This window comes from Camarhynchus parvulus, chromosome 2 (genome assembly GCF_901933205.1).
Source record: "Camarhynchus parvulus chromosome 2, STF_HiC, whole genome shotgun sequence".
NCBI lineage: Eukaryota > Metazoa > Chordata > Aves > Passeriformes > Thraupidae > Camarhynchus > Camarhynchus parvulus.
In genome coordinates this window covers 105,294,757-105,313,149 of record NC_044572.1, presented here as the reverse complement: position 1 = coordinate 105,313,149, position 18,393 = coordinate 105,294,757, and the positions used below count along the sequence as shown (strand labels likewise).

At 37.6% G+C, this 18,393-nt stretch overlaps 1 protein-coding gene across 1 annotated transcript in view; it reads right to left on the bottom strand.

The window, feature by feature from the left end:
- Positions 1-18,393, bottom strand: part of TTC39C (tetratricopeptide repeat domain 39C) — a 37,181-nt gene that overhangs the window by 4,950 nt on the left and 13,838 nt on the right. Inside the window, exons 5-12 of the mRNA XM_030971357.1 lie at positions 14,579-14,933; positions 13,005-13,173; positions 6,454-6,547; positions 5,505-5,612; positions 4,891-5,000; positions 4,096-4,219; positions 1,010-1,107; positions 13-117 (exon numbers count right to left, since the gene is read on the bottom strand). Coding sequence (XP_030827217.1) covers positions 13-117; positions 1,010-1,107; positions 4,096-4,219; positions 4,891-5,000; positions 5,505-5,612; positions 6,454-6,547; positions 13,005-13,173; positions 14,579-14,933 — 1,163 coding nt within the window. The remainder of the gene's footprint in view (positions 1-12; positions 118-1,009; positions 1,108-4,095; positions 4,220-4,890; positions 5,001-5,504; positions 5,613-6,453; positions 6,548-13,004; positions 13,174-14,578; positions 14,934-18,393) is intronic.

The following is an 18,393-nucleotide window of genomic DNA, read 5'->3' as shown; positions in this document are numbered from 1 at the left end:
TCATGCTATTACCTCTGGATTGTCCAACAGGATACAGCCAAGTTCATAGCAAGCATATGGCTGGACATACAAGTTGCTTTGACGGCAGAGTTCATCTTTAGCAGCTCGCTGAAAGTACTGTAAAAATGAAAGGAAAAAAAGAAACCAAAGACTGCAGAGGTACATTAAAATTGACTGGTTGTTACTTTTAAACAATGCAGTACCACCATTCAACTTTAATCTGTAGAAATTAGCCAAAGATAAAATGAGAATATATTTAAAATGTACAATGGTTTAGATTCTTACAGCACTACTGTATCAAGACAAAATTATTAGTTTGGATTTTTATCAAGTATTATAGTGACTGATTCAAGAGTTCTCCAATTTCATAGTGAAAAAAATCCTAGCTCTAACAAGAAACTGTGACATCAAAGATGAAGTACCCATATTATTTAAGGTATGTGAGAGAGAAATGGGGCAGGGGGAAGAAGGGTTTAAAGCCAGCATCTTGCTGCTTATATGAATAGCATTCTATATTGGGAAGCAAAAAGGAGACTTGTACCTACAGATCAAAACATGGAGTGGTGGCAAAATTATTCTTTGGTATGTGCTAATAATCAAACTCCTCTCTCTAACATGTCCAGAGAAGAAGCAGCAAACCTGTGCCTTCAAAAGGTCAATCCCCAAGATACTTTAAAAAAAAATCATTTTCTTTGATGGACAAAGTACATCTAGCAGAGCAAAAACTTTAATTCTTCCTAGCTTTCCCTTAACTCTTGTTACTACAAACCACTTTACTGCCATGTTCTTTCACCAAAGGCAATTACTTTCACAGCACAGAATATAATGAAGACATGTTAATCAGAAGATTTTAAAAGAAACTCTGTTAGAATTCACAAACCAGAATGATCAAAGGCACTGAAAAACTAATGACTTGCTTAACGCTCTTACTCAAAAGTATTCACTGTTTTTAAGAGGATAGTTTATAAATTATAGGAATAACGGAGGAAATTATCATTTAACTACTTACCTGAACAGCATCTTCAGAATTTCCTAAACATTTGTGTATGGCACCAAGAAGCAAATTCCTCAAACCAGCAGCTGATGAATCATCCACATCATGACAAGCTTAATGAAAAGATTCCAGTAAACAAGGTGAATCGAAATACTTTCTTAGACAATAACTGTGATTTACATTGCCTTTTAGTCTGATATTTAAATTTTGCCAGAAAAAGCAGATGCTAGTAACATTAATAGAAAGACAACTAAGTTGTCCAATAGACAACAGAAAGAAATAAGAAAGAATATTTCTTTCTAATAGAAAGAAAACTAAGTTGTTTTCTTTTAAATACAACCCATTCTGTATGAACCTCATCAAGAAATCTGTCACTCATGAGAGCAGCTCCTAACAGGAATGAATGGGCTGAAGTCAAAGGCAGTTGGTGTGTTCTTCTCAAGAGGAGGACGGATCTCTACTGGTCCTTGAAATATCCACTAAAAAGTAAACTTAAAAAACAATCATCTCATTCTGGTGTTACAGGACACTGTTTAGTCCCACATATTGAAAGAAAAATACACAGTTCAAGTTAGAAGGAGCACAGGGCAAGCAATTCAAACAAACCTGAGTTTTTCTAAACTGAAGCCAAGTGACAGATGCACAAAAATTTGTACTGGACTCAATAACCCAGTCTAGAGTGTTTTGGCATCACAAATCTCAGTGATGATGGGAGGATAAGGTTAATTTGCCAGACCTTAGCTGGTCCACAATCTGGGGACAGACTGTGCCTCAGCTGACTAGTGCTCTGTTTCCAGGAAAAACTGAATCACAATGCATGGAACCCAATCTAAACGAATCAGACTCCATTTTGGTCAAGCTTATCAGTGCCAGCTCTGCTAAATCAAGGCAAGTTCCATGAGGAGCTATTTGCACTTGCCCACACCAGCACCTCCAGGAAGGAGAGAGTACAGGGCTTTTCATCTCGTAACTGCTGTGTCTGGAGCAGTGCAGCTCCTTAAACATTTTGCCTCACAGCATAAACCCTGCCAGATCTTAACCAGCTCTGCATTCACAACACAGACAATCCACAACCCAAAGAAGCCACCTATGGATAACTATAAGGTGGCTTCATGAAGTATCTGCATTGTCAGTTCTTGTGTGGATTACCAGTCTAAAGTTATTTGGCATTTTACTTACAGAGATACAAGTGGATACAAATTAATCCATTTAAGTTGAGTTCTAGCCCTGAGGAAAAGCCTGGATGGAAATCCACCCCAACAAATTACAATTCAATTGTTCATGACAAGAGGAAACAAATGTGGGGAAAAAACCTATTATTCATGTTTTTGAAATACATATAAGGTGCAGAAATAACACTCATTGTACAGAAAACTTTCAACCAGGCATGGCTGATGCAGACATATTTGTCAGTGTCAAACTCACAAGCTGAATTTGAAGCCATACTGCTATTTCACATTAAAATGTGAACCACTGACTGGAAGCTTACACAAGGGAGACCTACACTGCCTCTGAGTGTGCAGGAGAGAATACAAACTCCTTACACCCTCTAAAGCTGACCATTCTGAAGGCAAATGACAGCTAAAAAATATACTCAAATTTATTTTGATATAAGTAAATCTGATTTTAAAGTCTACAATCACCTTTGTGACTAGAAAACTAGGAATCTCAGTATTTAATGGACAAGTTATCTCAAATTAAAACTGGAAAGAACACCACAACTAGTCCTGACTCTTGACTTCAAGACTGGAGTTTTCTAGCATAACATGAAAATTGTGTACACTCTCCAAAATTCCACAATTACAAAAAAAAAAGCAACCACCGTGGCAGACAATTTTTGTTTTATTTTCTAAATGAGCAAGTAATAATCAGAGGATTTTAGAACAGTTTGGATGGGAAGGTAACTTAAAGACCATCTAGTTCCAGCCCCCTGCCACAGGCAGGGACACCTTTCACTGGACCAGGTTACACAGAGCCTTGTCCAGCCTGGAACACTCACAGGGATGGGACATCCACAGCTTCCCTGGACAATCTGCTCCAGTGCCTCACCACCCTCACAGTAATTTCTTCTTAATATCTAATCTAAATCTGCATTCTTTCTGTTTAAATCCATTCCCTCATGTCCTGTCACCCCCTGCCCTTGCAAAAAGTCCCTCCCCAGCTCTTGCAAATCTCCTTTAAGAACTGAAAGGTTCTCTAAGGACTGCCTGAAGGCTTCTCTTCTCCAGGCTGAACATCCCAAATCCTCTCAGCCTGACCTCATAGGAGAGGTACTCCAGCCCTCTGATAAACTGTGTGTCCCTCCTCTGGACCCACTCCAACAAGTCCATGTCTTTCTGGTGCTGAGCACCCCAGACCTGGACACAGCACTCCAGGTGGGATCTCAGCAGAGCAGAGGAGCAGAATCACCTTCCTGGACCCGCTAGCCACACTCCTTTTGATGCAGCCCAGGATGCAGCCAATGGGCTGCCAATTCAGGTCATGTTGAGCTTCTCCTCAAACAGCTTGAAACTGTTTGCAGAATGCAAACAAGAATGATGGCTGGATGGAGTAAGAAGCACTGAACACTTCATGATACACACTGCTACAATAAGCTTCACATGGCAGACACCCAAAGTCAGCTGGAGACTAAGGCAGAGGCAACCACTCACCTCTAAGAAGGTCCCAGGACAAACAGAACACCTATCATGTCATAGATAACCTCACAAGCTAACTATTTCCTCTTAGAAGAAAACTGACATGCAGGAATGAATACACTGTTTTAATTTTTTTTCTATTTTGTTGCTAGGTTTAAATGAGTTACATTTTGCTTAGTGACTTGGAACAGTAACTATCATGCTACTGTTTCATTTTAAACAATGATTAACAAACAGCTATATGCAGCAGGCAGTTACAACTTCTCCCAAAAACTTGTAAAAATGAAGCATTAGGCTGAATCATAATGGGTCACTGTTCTTTTGTTACTCACCTGTATTTTGCTATGACACATGCACAATTGGTTAAAATGTTCATGCTACTCCAATTAGCTACTCCACACAACAGCATAAAATCATACATCTCATTTTAAAATGTAAATAAATAAATCAAGGAGCCATATATACCTTGACTCATATGCTGTAAGTTCGAGAGGGAACAGTTTGGAAGGGCTTTCCATAAGTATAACACTTCAATGGATGCCAGGACACAGAGCTCTTTGGTTGGTATTTGTTTCCTAAATCTATCTGCCTGCAAAGTGCAAGAAAGAAGGAAGTGAGATATGTAATTTTTTTCCTTCAGAGGGAACATGATATTTACAAACAATGTATCACAAACACTAATTTTAACCGTTTTATACCCAACAATTTTACAAAAATAAAGTCAGTGGTAATTTTGCCTAAAGATTTTATGAATAAAAATCAAAATCTTGCAACTAATTTAAGAGGTTACATATTGATTAAAATTAAAACCTCCCTGTATGCAGCCTGACTGGGTTTCACTGTATTGCACAGTCCCAATACAAACTGACTGGACGCTGAGACAGTACCATCTGCAAGATCACCAGCTGAGAGCTATTTCCTAGACAACTCCTAGCTCTCAAAAACAACTAAGGCTTTCACAAACAAGACAAGATAAAAAGGAGTAAGGAAGGCAAAGCTAGAAGGAAAATTACCAAAGCAACTACAGTATAATGTATTTTTATCTTTAATAATTACTTTGGTTGTAGAGTGAATAGCTAATTCACATTTCCTTTGTTAGGTCCTTCATATGACACTATTATTTTTCCACTCTATTCCTTCCCACAAATTCTACAGAAGCAGGACAGCAGAAAAGAGATACATCCTGCTAAAGAAAATACTGAACTAAAAACTGAACTGTCATCAGTGTATCAAAACAAGTCAGCCTATGCAAAAACTAACCTTTTTCACTGAAAATTGTTCAATCTGATTGTTTTTTCTCTTGAAAAGCTTCTGAACTTCCTTGAACACATTCTGAGCACCATTGACATCACCAGTGGCTCCTTGACATACTGCAAGGAGTGTCAGAAACAAAAATACATTAACAGAAACAAAAATACATTTACAGTACCAGGATATGAAACAGGAAAAATTAAGATGAGATATCATATGGTCACAGAGAAAAATGTCCACACACTCACTTCCAGAAAGTTATCTAGACTGAAGATTTGACCAACATGGTAATCTCAACTCCCCCAGGTACCCTCTGTGCTCATTAAAATTCAGTACTACTTTTTACATCCATTAAAGGAAGTAATACCACCAAGCTTGTGAAGTGTTAATAACTCTACCTACATGGAGAGGGGTGTACAGACATGCAGGTACACGTATGAGCACACAAGTGTTCATTATGGAAACAAACACAATTGTCCAAGTCAAGCCTGGCACAAAGCTGCATGTGCAGCAGGCAGTGTGGAAGGCACTACATGCACCAGCAAATTTCCCAAGAGAAAACAGTGCCAAAACCTTACCACATCACTGACTTACCATTTCCTCAACAGCCTGGATTTACTCACCTGCTGTTAAATAAGCATAGTAGCACTGGGACCACCTGGATTCATTTTTAAGCCTTTCGAAGGATTCAAAGGCGTCTTTGAAGTTCATCTCTATCATGCTGCACCAACCTAAAAGCAACACTGATTTAACTTCAGGGCAAGTACAGTAATTCAAACTCGGTGTCAACATGATTGAAACACACAGTTCTGTTGTGTCTGTTTTGTTATGAGAGCTGGAGCATGTTTAACAACTATAAAAGTAACTGGAAAATTAAAAACAAAACAAATGACATACATTTAAAGTCTGGTTTAAACTTACTGGGACATTTTGAATTAGAAGATTCCATAGGAAATAATGAATCCACATTTTAGAGCAAGAACAAAAATATATACCAAAAGCTCTCATTTTTAAAATTTAAATACTACATTTTGTAGAATGTTGAAACTTAGACAGCTACTGCATTTTCCATTATTATTTTTTACTGTGACAAGATCCCATTTAAAGCTTGAAGAAACCTATCTTCTCTACTATAAAGACTTTTATGCAAATTAAGACCATATATCATATCCTGCTATTGACAGAAGGAAATGAACAAGAAATACAGACACTGTGAACTCTGAAGCCTCAAAAAGGATTAGTTTTTGGCACAGAAATTATGAATCCATAGACAAGTCAGATGAATTTATTTCTAATTTTAAATCGTACTCAGTAGGCTAACAGTTTGCCCTTGATTCCACAATCTACTCTCGGATTTTGCATCACCTTGTACTTGGAGATAATTTTATTATGAAAAAGTGCTGAATGCTACTTGTCCAAACAAGAAGATTATTACCATAATTTACCCAAGACAAGGGCCAGTAATCTAAAACCTTTTTTAAAATCCTAGTAAGAAATCTCCAGTTTGTTTACTGAAGCTGCCAGTCTAAACTTGAAAGTAAGCTATTTATGGTGTAAGCACATCCAACATACCTATTTCATATAAGCAGACATGTTGAATCTCCCTTTGGTCTGTTGCAAGTTCCAAAGCAGTATGAAATGAGGTCAAGGCACTATTAATTTGACACTAACAAAGGTGAAAGAAAAAGAAAAAATTCAGACACCTGAGATTTAAAATTTGTTGGATAATTTAATATTGATAAAGAAAAAATTTGTATTTCTTTTAATAGGTAGCTAATAAAAACTAGAGTAGAGAAGTTTAATAGTGTAATGGCAGCCAGGTCAGATCATGTCTCCACATTCAACCTTAAAAATCAGTGACTATATTCCTCCTATGTGCTATTAAGTCCAAAATTCATTGGGTTTGTGCAGTAAGTTTTTAAGTTATCTCACTTCTACTTTTACTAGTCATTCCACCTTTAAAAATCATATTTTTAACATTTGCTAATAAAGTTTAGCTTTCTGCACAAGAAGATACCTTTAGTGTTTGATTTAATTTATTTTGAACTTTTCACCTCTTCCCATATGCTTCAGAAACCCCTTCAAGCAACAATTAATAGAGAATTCATAAATGCTGCATGACACCTAAGAAGGTAAAAAAGCATATGAGAGAAAAAGCATTTTGATAAAATCATTGTCTAACAACAGCTTAGCAAAAAGAACGGACATTTTTCTAAGAACTAGTATGATAGTTCTTTTGACTACCTGATTTTCCTAGTCTGGGATGGGACTTCTCCCTATCAATCATTATGGGGGGGGAATGAAAATCACTATTTAATTAAACATACTATATATTCCAATACAGCCTATACCAGCTTTAATAGTGTTCCTATATTTATCACATACATTTATTATAATTTATACAATAGAAGAATTTTTAAGCCCCTCTCTGCTGACTAAGCAAGTGAGCAAAAGAAACCCTTGAAAATGCAAACTCACCATCTATGCCAACATAACTGAATTCAAAAACTCCTACAAAAATCTGCAGCATTGTAGTTTAAGTCCAGGCATACACAGAGTTCTGAAATTATTGTATTAGGTTTTCTCCTTTATTTCATCAGGGAAAATTGGTTTAGTTGCTAAGGAATGATTTAACTGTAAATAATACACATTGCATCAAGACAACACAACTGCCTGCACAGGGAGCCTGCATCAATATAAACACTGTACAATTGGAAAGTACAACAGCGATTGAAATAAGGTGCTTGTTGGCAGAAGAATATACAACAAGGCAGAAGAATATACAACACAGAAAGACAGGTGAGTTATATGTGCCCTCAGAATTGTTAGGGAGCCTGAGCCAGGTGCACTTTGTTCGCTCCTGTACCAGCACATTCTCTCCACTACACATGACTCCGCTGACACTGCATCGCCCCAACACACCTTGCCAGAAAGTAACTGCTATGGGCCCAGTCTTAGAGAAAATATAAAGTAAAAGAACATCAGTTTAGAACTTTATTTCTGTGCTAGGAATTCAAAAGCTCTGCTTTTGAATCTATGTCTTCAACACTTCTGAGGAAAATGACAAAAAAGGAAAAAAAAATCTAAATATTTAGTTCTCTTCAAAGATACACTGCCTTCTAAACCCCTAACCATTCTGAAATGGAAATCACTTATTCCATACAATGAGTACTGGCAATGCTGTACCCCTGCCTAGGGCAGCACAGGAAATACCAACCACCTTTCAATATACAACTCCAGTTTGTTGAATATTCAAATCTTCTATAACCCACCTCTCTAGCTCTCTAGACCTCTCACGTGTTTTGACATCTGCCTAAGTTCTCCTTCAGCATCAAGCTCATTTAAGTATTTTTCAGAGACATTCATTAATAATTAAAGTTTCAATCATCTCCAGGGATTGCAGCAACATCCTGGAATATGAATTACTACTCTTGGTGTTAATTCTTAAATTAATTACTTTCTGTTTACTGCTTAAAAGAACAAACAAAAATAATTACAACATCCTAAGAGTCTGCAAGTGTAACATCCTGGCTGCACCTGAATTTGATGCTCTTGAGATTTATAAGTATATATACACACACTTGTAATTCCTTCAGTAGGTATCACTGACATCTCTTTTGGACAGAATACAAAGACAAAAAAAGACCAACCCATAAAATACATAGTATACAGAACTACAAGACCATAAAGAGGATTAATAAATCTAATGTGAGAAGAAGCCTAGTCTTACATTTCTGGACTTCAGATTAAAACTAAAAGCACCTCAACCCAACTACTAAGCATCTACAGAGCTTACCAAGACAGCATGCATTTCCCAGAGCTGTTCTGAAATCTCAGGACACTTTCTTTCTCTATTCTCAATCACCACTCTGAATTCATGAAGTTTTTAAGAAGTCATGCTCAGAAATAAGGAAAAACCAAAAATCAACTTCCAAAAGCTAACAATTTACACCAGAGGACATTATATGGATGTTTCAAAGCCTGTATTTTCTATCCCTTAACACATTTAAACCTATTTTTTCCTTAGACAAGTCATAAAATCAAACTAGAATAAAACTAGGATATTTGTACTTTATAGGAATAAGTAACTAGAAAAGTCAGCACAATTCTGAAAATAAACCTTGGTATTACGCATGCTTTGCCATTTTTTTTATTTTAGACACTACTGTGATTTTCTTCCAGAAAATTCATTTAAGACTTCTCAATACTTGTTATTACTCTTGTCCTCAGACTGCTTTTCTGTACCATACCCTCTCACCCCTAAATAAGAATGATGGTGTTGATACCATAACATCTCCAAAAGGTAACTAAAAAACAAGAGGTGTTTGTAGGCATTACATTTAAGCACATGTTACCTCTGCACATTTTCTGCAGCCTGCTCATCAACCAAACTTTAGCACACCTGAAAGTACCACTGGTGCTCTGCCTGTCAGCTGGAGTATTTGGTACTTCTTCCTTGAGACTATTTACATGCACCTACACCAATGGAAAATATGAGTCAAGCCTCAGAACCTGAGGGGTTTTCTTGCAGTTTTGCAGCCAGAGATTTCCTGTTGTTTATATATAATATATATTTTGAGGCTGGAATATGTACCATATAATCACAAATCAAGCACAGAAAAGTCCATAAAAGCAGCCTTAGTGAATTATGCAAAAGTCAGTAAAAATGTTATTTTTAATACACAGTCTCTTAACCTACTCTTTGGAAAGAAAAAAGGCATTTGATCAACCTAGGAATGCAACCTTTAACTTTCTGGTGCACTTTCATTCCAGTCTTTCCAGGATCTTCCCTCCCTTTCCCTTAACTTGCCTAATTCAAAATCTCCAAATGCTTTCAGACTTTTCTCTTTAAAATGTGAATCTGGGAAAAAAAGCTGATAGATAATCTGCTCCATATTTATCACACCTGTAAGGCTACTTCTTCAAAAACTGAAGTCTGCTATGGGTTTTACTGACTAATATCCATTCATGCTTTTTGGGGCACAAAGCATTATTCAGTCCCACGCTGTTCATTTGTCTTTTATAGACAGGAAGGTTTCACAGAGACAGTGCTTTCTCCTTGACTGCCTTCCTTGGCAATTTTCTCCTTTGTCAGATTTGTGTCTCACTGTCCAGTCCTGAATTACTGCTCCTGCCTTTTGAACAGTTTCCCTGTCTCCAAGGGTCCGTGGGCTGAACTGTGCTCCTTACTGGTTTTTCTCTCCATAGAAAAGAAAAGACACATACATACAGTATGAAGGCTTCCTAATGGAAGCTGAATATACCATCAGCTGAAGGCTACAAAAACGTATGCAGGATCACAAGAAAAAAATTCAATGGACTGAGTGCTAGCAGGCCCTAATACAAAGCCTACAACCACAAATGGAACACACAAGGTCTTCTGAGTAACATCTAAGGTGCCTTTTATCCATCTGTACTATAATATTGTGTCACAGAACTGTTAAAAGATGTAAAAGAAGGACTCGATAAAGTATATAAGCTTCAGCTCAAGGTATACTTTTAAGTGTCTATAGGTTAAAATACAATTCTGGTAAGCCACCAAGAATAATATCCCATGCCTGCTGGAAAAATTTTAAAACCTAACCGTGCACTAAGGAAGTTTCAAGGAAGGCCAAATTAGCACTTCCTAGGCTTTGCAGGAGCTCTCCTCACCCACCTTAGAAATGAGGAAATTACAACTCAGCATATTAGCCTGTAACGTGAGACTGTCTGTGCATTCTGGTTCAGAATCACAGAACTGTTTAGGTTGAAAGAGACCTCCCAGACCAGTCCAACCTCTGACCAATCACCACCTTGTCAACTAAACCACAGCACTAAGGACCACATCCAGTCATTTCTTGAATACCTTCAGGGACAGTGATCCCACCACATCCCTGCACATTTTGTTCCAAAGCTTAACAACCCCTTCTGTGAATAAATTACTCCTGATCTCCCACTTGAAACTTCCCTAGCTCAGCTTGAGGCCATGTGTCCTTTGTCCTATCACTCACTGCCTGGGAGAAGGAATTGATCCCCAGCTGGCTACAGCCTCCAACTGCCTAGTTGTAGAGTGATAAGGTCACCCCTGAGCCTCCCCTACTCCAGACTAAACAATCCCAGCTCCCTCAGCTGCTCCCCAAATACTCATGCTCTAGACCTTCACCAGTTGTGTTGCCCATCTTTGTACACACCAACAACCTCAATGTCTGCCTTGAATTGAGGGGTCCAGGACTGGACAGTACTTGAGGTGAGGGCTCACCAGTGCCCCCTCACAGGGGACACAGTCACTGGCCCTGCTGGACACACTAATATGCAATGAATGCTGTAAGACCAATGCCCAGATTCAGGACACATGTAACCACAAGTGTGTTGTGCAGAAACCCAGTGCAGCTCCCCATGACATAGCCATCAGTCACATTCCTTCCTTCACTATTATGCCAACAGCACTTAAGCAAATTAAGCTGGAAAAGGCCGACCAAAATCCAGAAGAGCCCAAGACACTTAAACTGGAACATTCAGACATCACAAAACCTCTGTGACTGAGCACCACTTGGAGCAAAGAAATGATGGGGGAAGGGGGAAGAGGCTGCTGAATGGAAAAGCTCTCATGAAAACACACACATGAATAGCAAAGGGACATTTTAATTCCTGTCAGCAACCAAAAGGCTTTTTGCTGACTAAGGGCATGGCTACATAGCATAATGCACAGCATTCTGCCTGCCTGAGTTAACTAACTTAGTTAACATGGTCACACTGTCTCCATTCATTGGAGCTAAACTTCACTATCTCCATACAGTAACCGTGCATTAAACAATGCAGTAAGATTACATTTAAACAACTCTCAACTTAAAATATTGCAGTTCTCCAGAAAGGGACTGACCACACAAAACGAACACTTATCCCAAACATATCCTCTATCTTTACACATACATTCAATTTATTAACAACTTATGTTTAAACTTTTGCTGTAATTTGCCCTGAAAATCAGAAGAATCGTCTGAATTTTATTCCTCATTACATTAAAATACCAAGTTATATGCTGCATTCACAGTGTAGTTATTCCCAAAAAATTTGATTTTTACCATAAGAATGGAATAGGCACATAAATGAATAAAACCCACTAAGGTCTCTCAGGCAACAGCAATACTTTCCCAAGAGCAACAACTTGCCTGTGAGAATATAATTCCCAAAATGCACCACTGCTTTCAAAAGACAGAAAAAAAAAAAAAAAAAAAAAAAAAAAACAACAAAAAAAAAAACATTCAAATCCCATATAGGAATATGCCTGCAACTCTGAAAGGGCACTGAAGCCTGTTCCTCTGCTCTGTTACTACCTCTCTGAAAATACTGAGCTACATCTGAAAGACTTAGCTGCAAATCTAGCAAGGAACAACCACCAATATCAACATCTCAATTAGCTCTTGTAATTATAATGTTGACATGAAGGGTTTGAACATTCTGGGCTTCTGCTTTTGTGTTAGGCTTTCTGGTTCATGTAGTTGGTCAGAAAATATTCTGGTCTGATAAAAGCAGCAGCTAGGAGTTGAGTAGCACTTCAAACAGATTCTTAGAGAATAATTCAGCCAAAATCCACAAGGCTGCTGCAGTGTTTGAATAATGCTTTCATTATTCACAAACACATTTTCAGTGAATACATTTCTGCTCAGGTCAGAGCTCACCCTTAGTAACAGAAAACATCCTGTTGTGACCTCTGAAAAGCAAAATAGTTATTTAAGGGAAACTACTGCAGAGAATTAGCTGTATAGGAACAATGCATAAAACAGAGAGGAAGATAAATACTATGTACTCAGCAGATAATACTCAATTTTAGCATGACAAGCAAAACTGAAATAGCTCAAGAAATCTGAGTGGCCAAATGCACTTCCTTTAGCACAGAGTTGCAGAAGTATCAAGTAGCTGAAAAATAATTTCAAAATTTCATTAATTTAGACAGATGCAGTGGAAGAGCAAGGTCTGCCTGCAAACTTGAAACTAGGAAGGACTTAATCCAATCTTTCTTATCTTTCCATGTACCTGCATCTTTAGACACAATCTGCTGAAGCTTGCACAGTTCATTCACATCAGAAAAACGTAAGGATCAATCAGGAGGAAAAATCAGTCTAAAGGATGAAAATGTGCAGTACCTCTAATCGCTGTATCCTTCCCTTGAAGAACATGAACAGAGAAGAATTTGGATATGCAGATTCTTTTTTGGCAAGAATTTCTTTTGCCTCCTTCAATCCTGCCTTGTTGTCGCTGCCATCAAGGGCAAAAAAGGGACGAACAACTGTGTGGTACCACAACAGAGCTAATCTAAAACAAATGTAAGAGTAAAAAGGATTACAGCCAGTAAACAGAAATTTAAGGATAACATTCTACACAGACAAACTTTTAAATTATTCTGGAAGACAAAGATAGATGTGAATCTTGTATTATACAATCTGGCTTTATACTTTAAACACAATACTACTGCCATACATCAACGTACTCCTAAACTGCACCTGAACATACAATTCAGAGCACACTATACAAAGGCAAAGAAACAATTGAGCTCATAGCATGAAAGCAGCTGAGCCTTTAGATCTCAGTAGATTTTAGAAAAGAAAAACCCACATTAATACTTTGAAAACTAACTCTTTACTAGAGAGGGAAACAAAAAAAGGCAAACAAAAAAACCCCAAAGCAAACAAAAACCCCAAAACCAAACAACAATAAAAAGGCCTGAAAGTAATCAACAAAAAACCCTGAACAAACACCAGCAGATACTCCTGAAATCAATGTGAAAAGAAATACATCCTGTGTTCAGAAGGGTAGATATTTACCTGACCTACATCACTCCTGGAAACACATCACTCCTGGAAACAAAGGCAGAGCACAAAGATTTCCAAGACTATCCGAAGGAGGAAACATCCCCCAAATATACCATTTTTCTCCCCCAGAAAGGAGAAAGATCAACAGGAATATTTAATCCTAAGCTTTCTGAAATAAACAGAATCCAGTTCTTCTCCTCAAGCAGAAGAGATTTCAGCTCTACTGTCATGTTTCAAAATTGACACCTGATGGTACCTGCCGTAGGTCCAGTAATAAAAGCATTAATTTTTAGATCATGGAATAATAAAGCCATTTATGAGGGCAGTTTAAATTAGGTCTGGCCAATCCTTCAGCTCTTGAAAAGACCTGAGCACAGTATGAAGTCTCAGGAAAAAAAGAGTACACAAAAAATACTCCCTTAAAAATACTATAATGAACATCTCATTTTACTGAGATGCTAAAACAAACAAAAAAAATTTAAAACAAATGAAAATGTTTAGTGTTAGTAGTAAGAAAAAATGGCTAAATGAGACCAGTAACTCATACTAAGTAGTATGCTCTCCACAGCAGAGAATGTAACTCAGGTAAATTCACACAGCCTTCAGGGGGAGCTTTTGTTTACCCGGCTGGCATTTAAATTACAGGACATTAGAACTGCAGGTACTGAAGAATACAGCACAATACTGACCCAAACCCCAAATACATGTAAATAATAAACAGCAGAGATCTCATACATTAGTGAGTGGTGAATTTACTAAACCATGCTATGTTAAACAACGAACTACGAGTTTATTTTACCTGCTGTTGTTTCCTTTAAAGCAACATGACTTTTTGGTTTTGACTTTTTCCCAGTTACTTACTTTTAGTACTAAATTATCTACCAAAGCATTTCAATATAGCTACTCACGTAGCTAAAGGGGCCTTCATGTCCTTACTTTCACTTGCATACATCAGTGAGGAAAGCCCCTGTAGGCGGTCTCCAGGAAAACCCAGCAGGTTGATGATTTTGAGCAGGTTTGGGGGCACCATGGATATGCAAAGATGAAAAAGTCCATATCCAAAGCTAACAGCACCTTTCAGTCTGTTTAGCGAATCCTCCGTTACACCTTCTGCAGCAATATGATTATCATTTGCAGCATCAGAAGTCAAGGATTCCTGAGTTGTTTTCTTCTGATATATTTCCTGAAGTGTATTAATGTCCGTATAGCACTTATTGTAAATTTTCCAGGCTTTTCGGAGTATCCACCCACCTTTTATGTATGCTAAAAAAAAATCAAGGAAGAAAGAAAGAAAGAAATACTTCAAGGACATATTTCAGAAGCAGAACATCCTAAGTAGTAAATGCTATTTTCCAAGTCCAAGATGCTCTCTCTATTTGCAACAACTTAGTGTATAAAGGATTTTGTAATAGCTACTGCTCCCTCAGAGAGGTCTTGCACAGTGGGCCACTATGAATTTCAGTGTGTACAACCACAGACTTTACAGCAGCACACAACACAGAGGCAGCTCCAGTCAGTGACGTGGCAATACAGCTGTCAGAGAGAAAGAAAGCAATCAAAGAACTTCGTGCTAGATTTTGCTCCACTACAGGGTGCAGATGAAACAGCTGCCTAGCAAACAGAGAGAAGCACAACTCATAAGAGATTACACCTCCTCTCTTAAGCCCAAATTGTGTTAAAACACAGTTGATGGGAAAATACAAAGAAAAGCCTTTTCCTTTGGGTTAGACAGTAAGATTTTCAATATTGTCACTTCCCTGCCCTTCACATGAACACAGTGTCCTACAATTAAGGAAAAGAAAACCCACACAAAAATTACATAGTTTTCAATTATTTTTCAGTTGCCTAACTTCCTCAATTTCAAAAGGAATGTGGGTACTTGAATTTCCCTAGAAATCTGGTCTTGAGCACTCTTGTTTGAGAATGACAGCATTCTCAGCCTGTGATCTTTACAGTAGGGTAAAGAAAGGCCTGACATCAAAAGAGGAAGATGTTCAATTTGTGTATTTACACAGCAATCATCTTTGTTATAAGCACACCCTCTAATAATGCTAAGTGTTAAACATGAAACAAATGGGGAATATCCTTGCACACATCAGCTGTAAAAACAGACACCAGCATTTTGGCTGTGACAGGGCCCTGAGAGTGAGGAACTGCAGTGACAAAGACTAACTAAAAATATAAGAAAAACATGTTTTAAGCTGCAGTGTTCTAAACAAATATAGCCAGATTTGCAAAGATCAGTGCTAGAACTAATGCCAGAATTAGACCATAACAGGTGGGGTGTGTCAAAGAAAAGCAAGATGCTATTAATACCAAACAACTCTATAAAAGCCTTTGATGCCTTTGACAAAACCCCTCCCAAATCACAAAAAAAGCCCAACATTTCTAGAGAAAGTAACATCACAGACTAGACTGCCTCTTTTTGGATTCTTGTTATACAAAGAGGGCATGAAGCTAATTTGATAGTCTTAAAAAACTGTACTGAAAAAAACTGTAAAATTTGAATTCTCAGTTATGACAGAAGGGTTCTCTCAACATGAACTTGGAAGTATTAAAAAAAAACAATTAATCCTCTCTCTTGAGATGAGTATTAAAGCATTAGAATAAAAATAAACCCCCCAACCTTGATTCAGTTGCATTACAAGACAAACACGACTCCAATTTTAAGCAATTGGGTCACTATTTGGCTGCACAGAGTACCTTAAAAGTTATGTGGTTCACCACAAGATGAATGCTCACACAACTATGCACAGCAGTGTAGCACACAGGTAATAAGAAAAACCCACATTTTACCTATCCTACAGATAATGATTCTGCCCAGAGCTAACCACTGTGTTCCAATGCAAGCATGAAATGGAAAAGATGTGGTATGGTGGAAAAAAAAGTACAGTTTTACACTTTGCATCCATTGGTGTGCTGTCATTAACAGTTCCCTAACACAGCATAACTATAATTTATATGATATTGATATACCAATATAAAATAATCTAACAAATTAAAACAAGAAATTTCTGACGTTTTAGATATAAAAGTTAAATCCAGCCAATCACTGAGTTGATTTATCAACATGAAAGTAGTCAGACCCATGACAGCTGTGGTAAATATACTAAGAGAAGGTAGTTCAGTATTGCCAGGAGAAGCTAATGTCATTTGGTCTGCCAACAACTTTATGATGAAACTATTTCTAATACATCCATGAGGGTGGAAAAGAAAATAAAAAATGTGTGAAGCATGTGAGAAACCAACTTGCGTGGCATCATATGCTTCTTGTCAAACTGTTCCAGGAAGAAAAACACAAGGAATTTTTCTCTCATCCACTGATCAGAAATATTTGTCTCCTGGGTTGTTTTTTTGTGAAATTACACTCATTTCAATAATCTGGTTGCTATTTCTGTGCAGAAATACGACACAAACAAAGAATGTATATACATAAACAGAAAGATAATATACTTTAAAACACAAAATAATGGATCCAATAGCTCAGTAATGCCAGTAACTAGCAGTCACTGAGGTAGTATTTAGCTGCTTGGAATTTTAACTAAAGACTTCAGGTGTATTTTTTGCTCAGCAGAATAACCCAAATATACAGCATGTTCTGCAATTCTCTACTACCCACTTCAGTTCTCTGAGCTGCAGGCAGGAGAGAAAGGGAACAGACACCACCTCCAGTTACAGCATCCAACCCAGTTATGCAGCTGCAGAATACATACTGAAACAAGGGAAAAAAGCTTCAAGAGGGAGGGAAAAAATAACCACCACAAACAAAAACCCAGAACTGCATCAAAAATAGCAAGAAAACTCTTCTGCAGCACAACACATAAAGTGGACAGAAATATCTCCTGAATTTCTGCTGACAAGAACCAAACATATTCTTGATGCCATAGCTTGGAATAAAACAAGTCTGCACATCACAGAATGCATTATATCCTTGACTGAAAATTTTAAGTGTTATTTAAATGATCTGAATGTTATTTCCCCATTTCCTTGCAGCTGATCAGCAGAGTTTGGTATGTCTGCCATCTCTTGGTCTTCATTAATTTGGCAAAAACCTGAGATACGCTTCCACTTCCTATATGACCTTGACCACAGTTTCTATAAACTTACAGATAAAAGCATGTTTTAAGATTGTGCAAGAGATGCAGGAATGTAAGAAAACATCAGAAACAGCTCTGCAGTTGAAAGGAAGGGTTTGTATCCAACATGACAGGACTACCCTCTTTGGCATGCAAGGACACACTCTGGTGACCAGAGAGTAAGAACTGATTCAGCAGTTCCATGTTCAGCACATTCATTTAAAATTGCTTTCATTGGCACTTTGTCACGTCCCTGAATTGTCATGAACAGAATACATATGGAACATCAGGATTTTCCCAGTGGCCTGGATTTAACAGCCTCTTTTATCTTGCAGGCCACAAAGCACAGAGATGTAGCCATCTCCATCCCAACTTCTCCAACACCTTTATGATAACAAGTAAACTTGTCTAAGGAGAACCAATTGAATATAATTAATGGTATGAAAAAAGAAAAAAAGCCCTAATTTGCAGCAATCCATCTCATTTTTCACCACTACCTGCACAAAGGCGGAATACATCTGTAGGTGTACCAGCCTTGGAATATTTCAAATGGAACTGTGCTTACAAAACAATTACTTTTACTGCAAGTCATATGCTTATTTTATGATCAAGTTTTATAAAAAAGACATGCTAAAATATATTTAAAC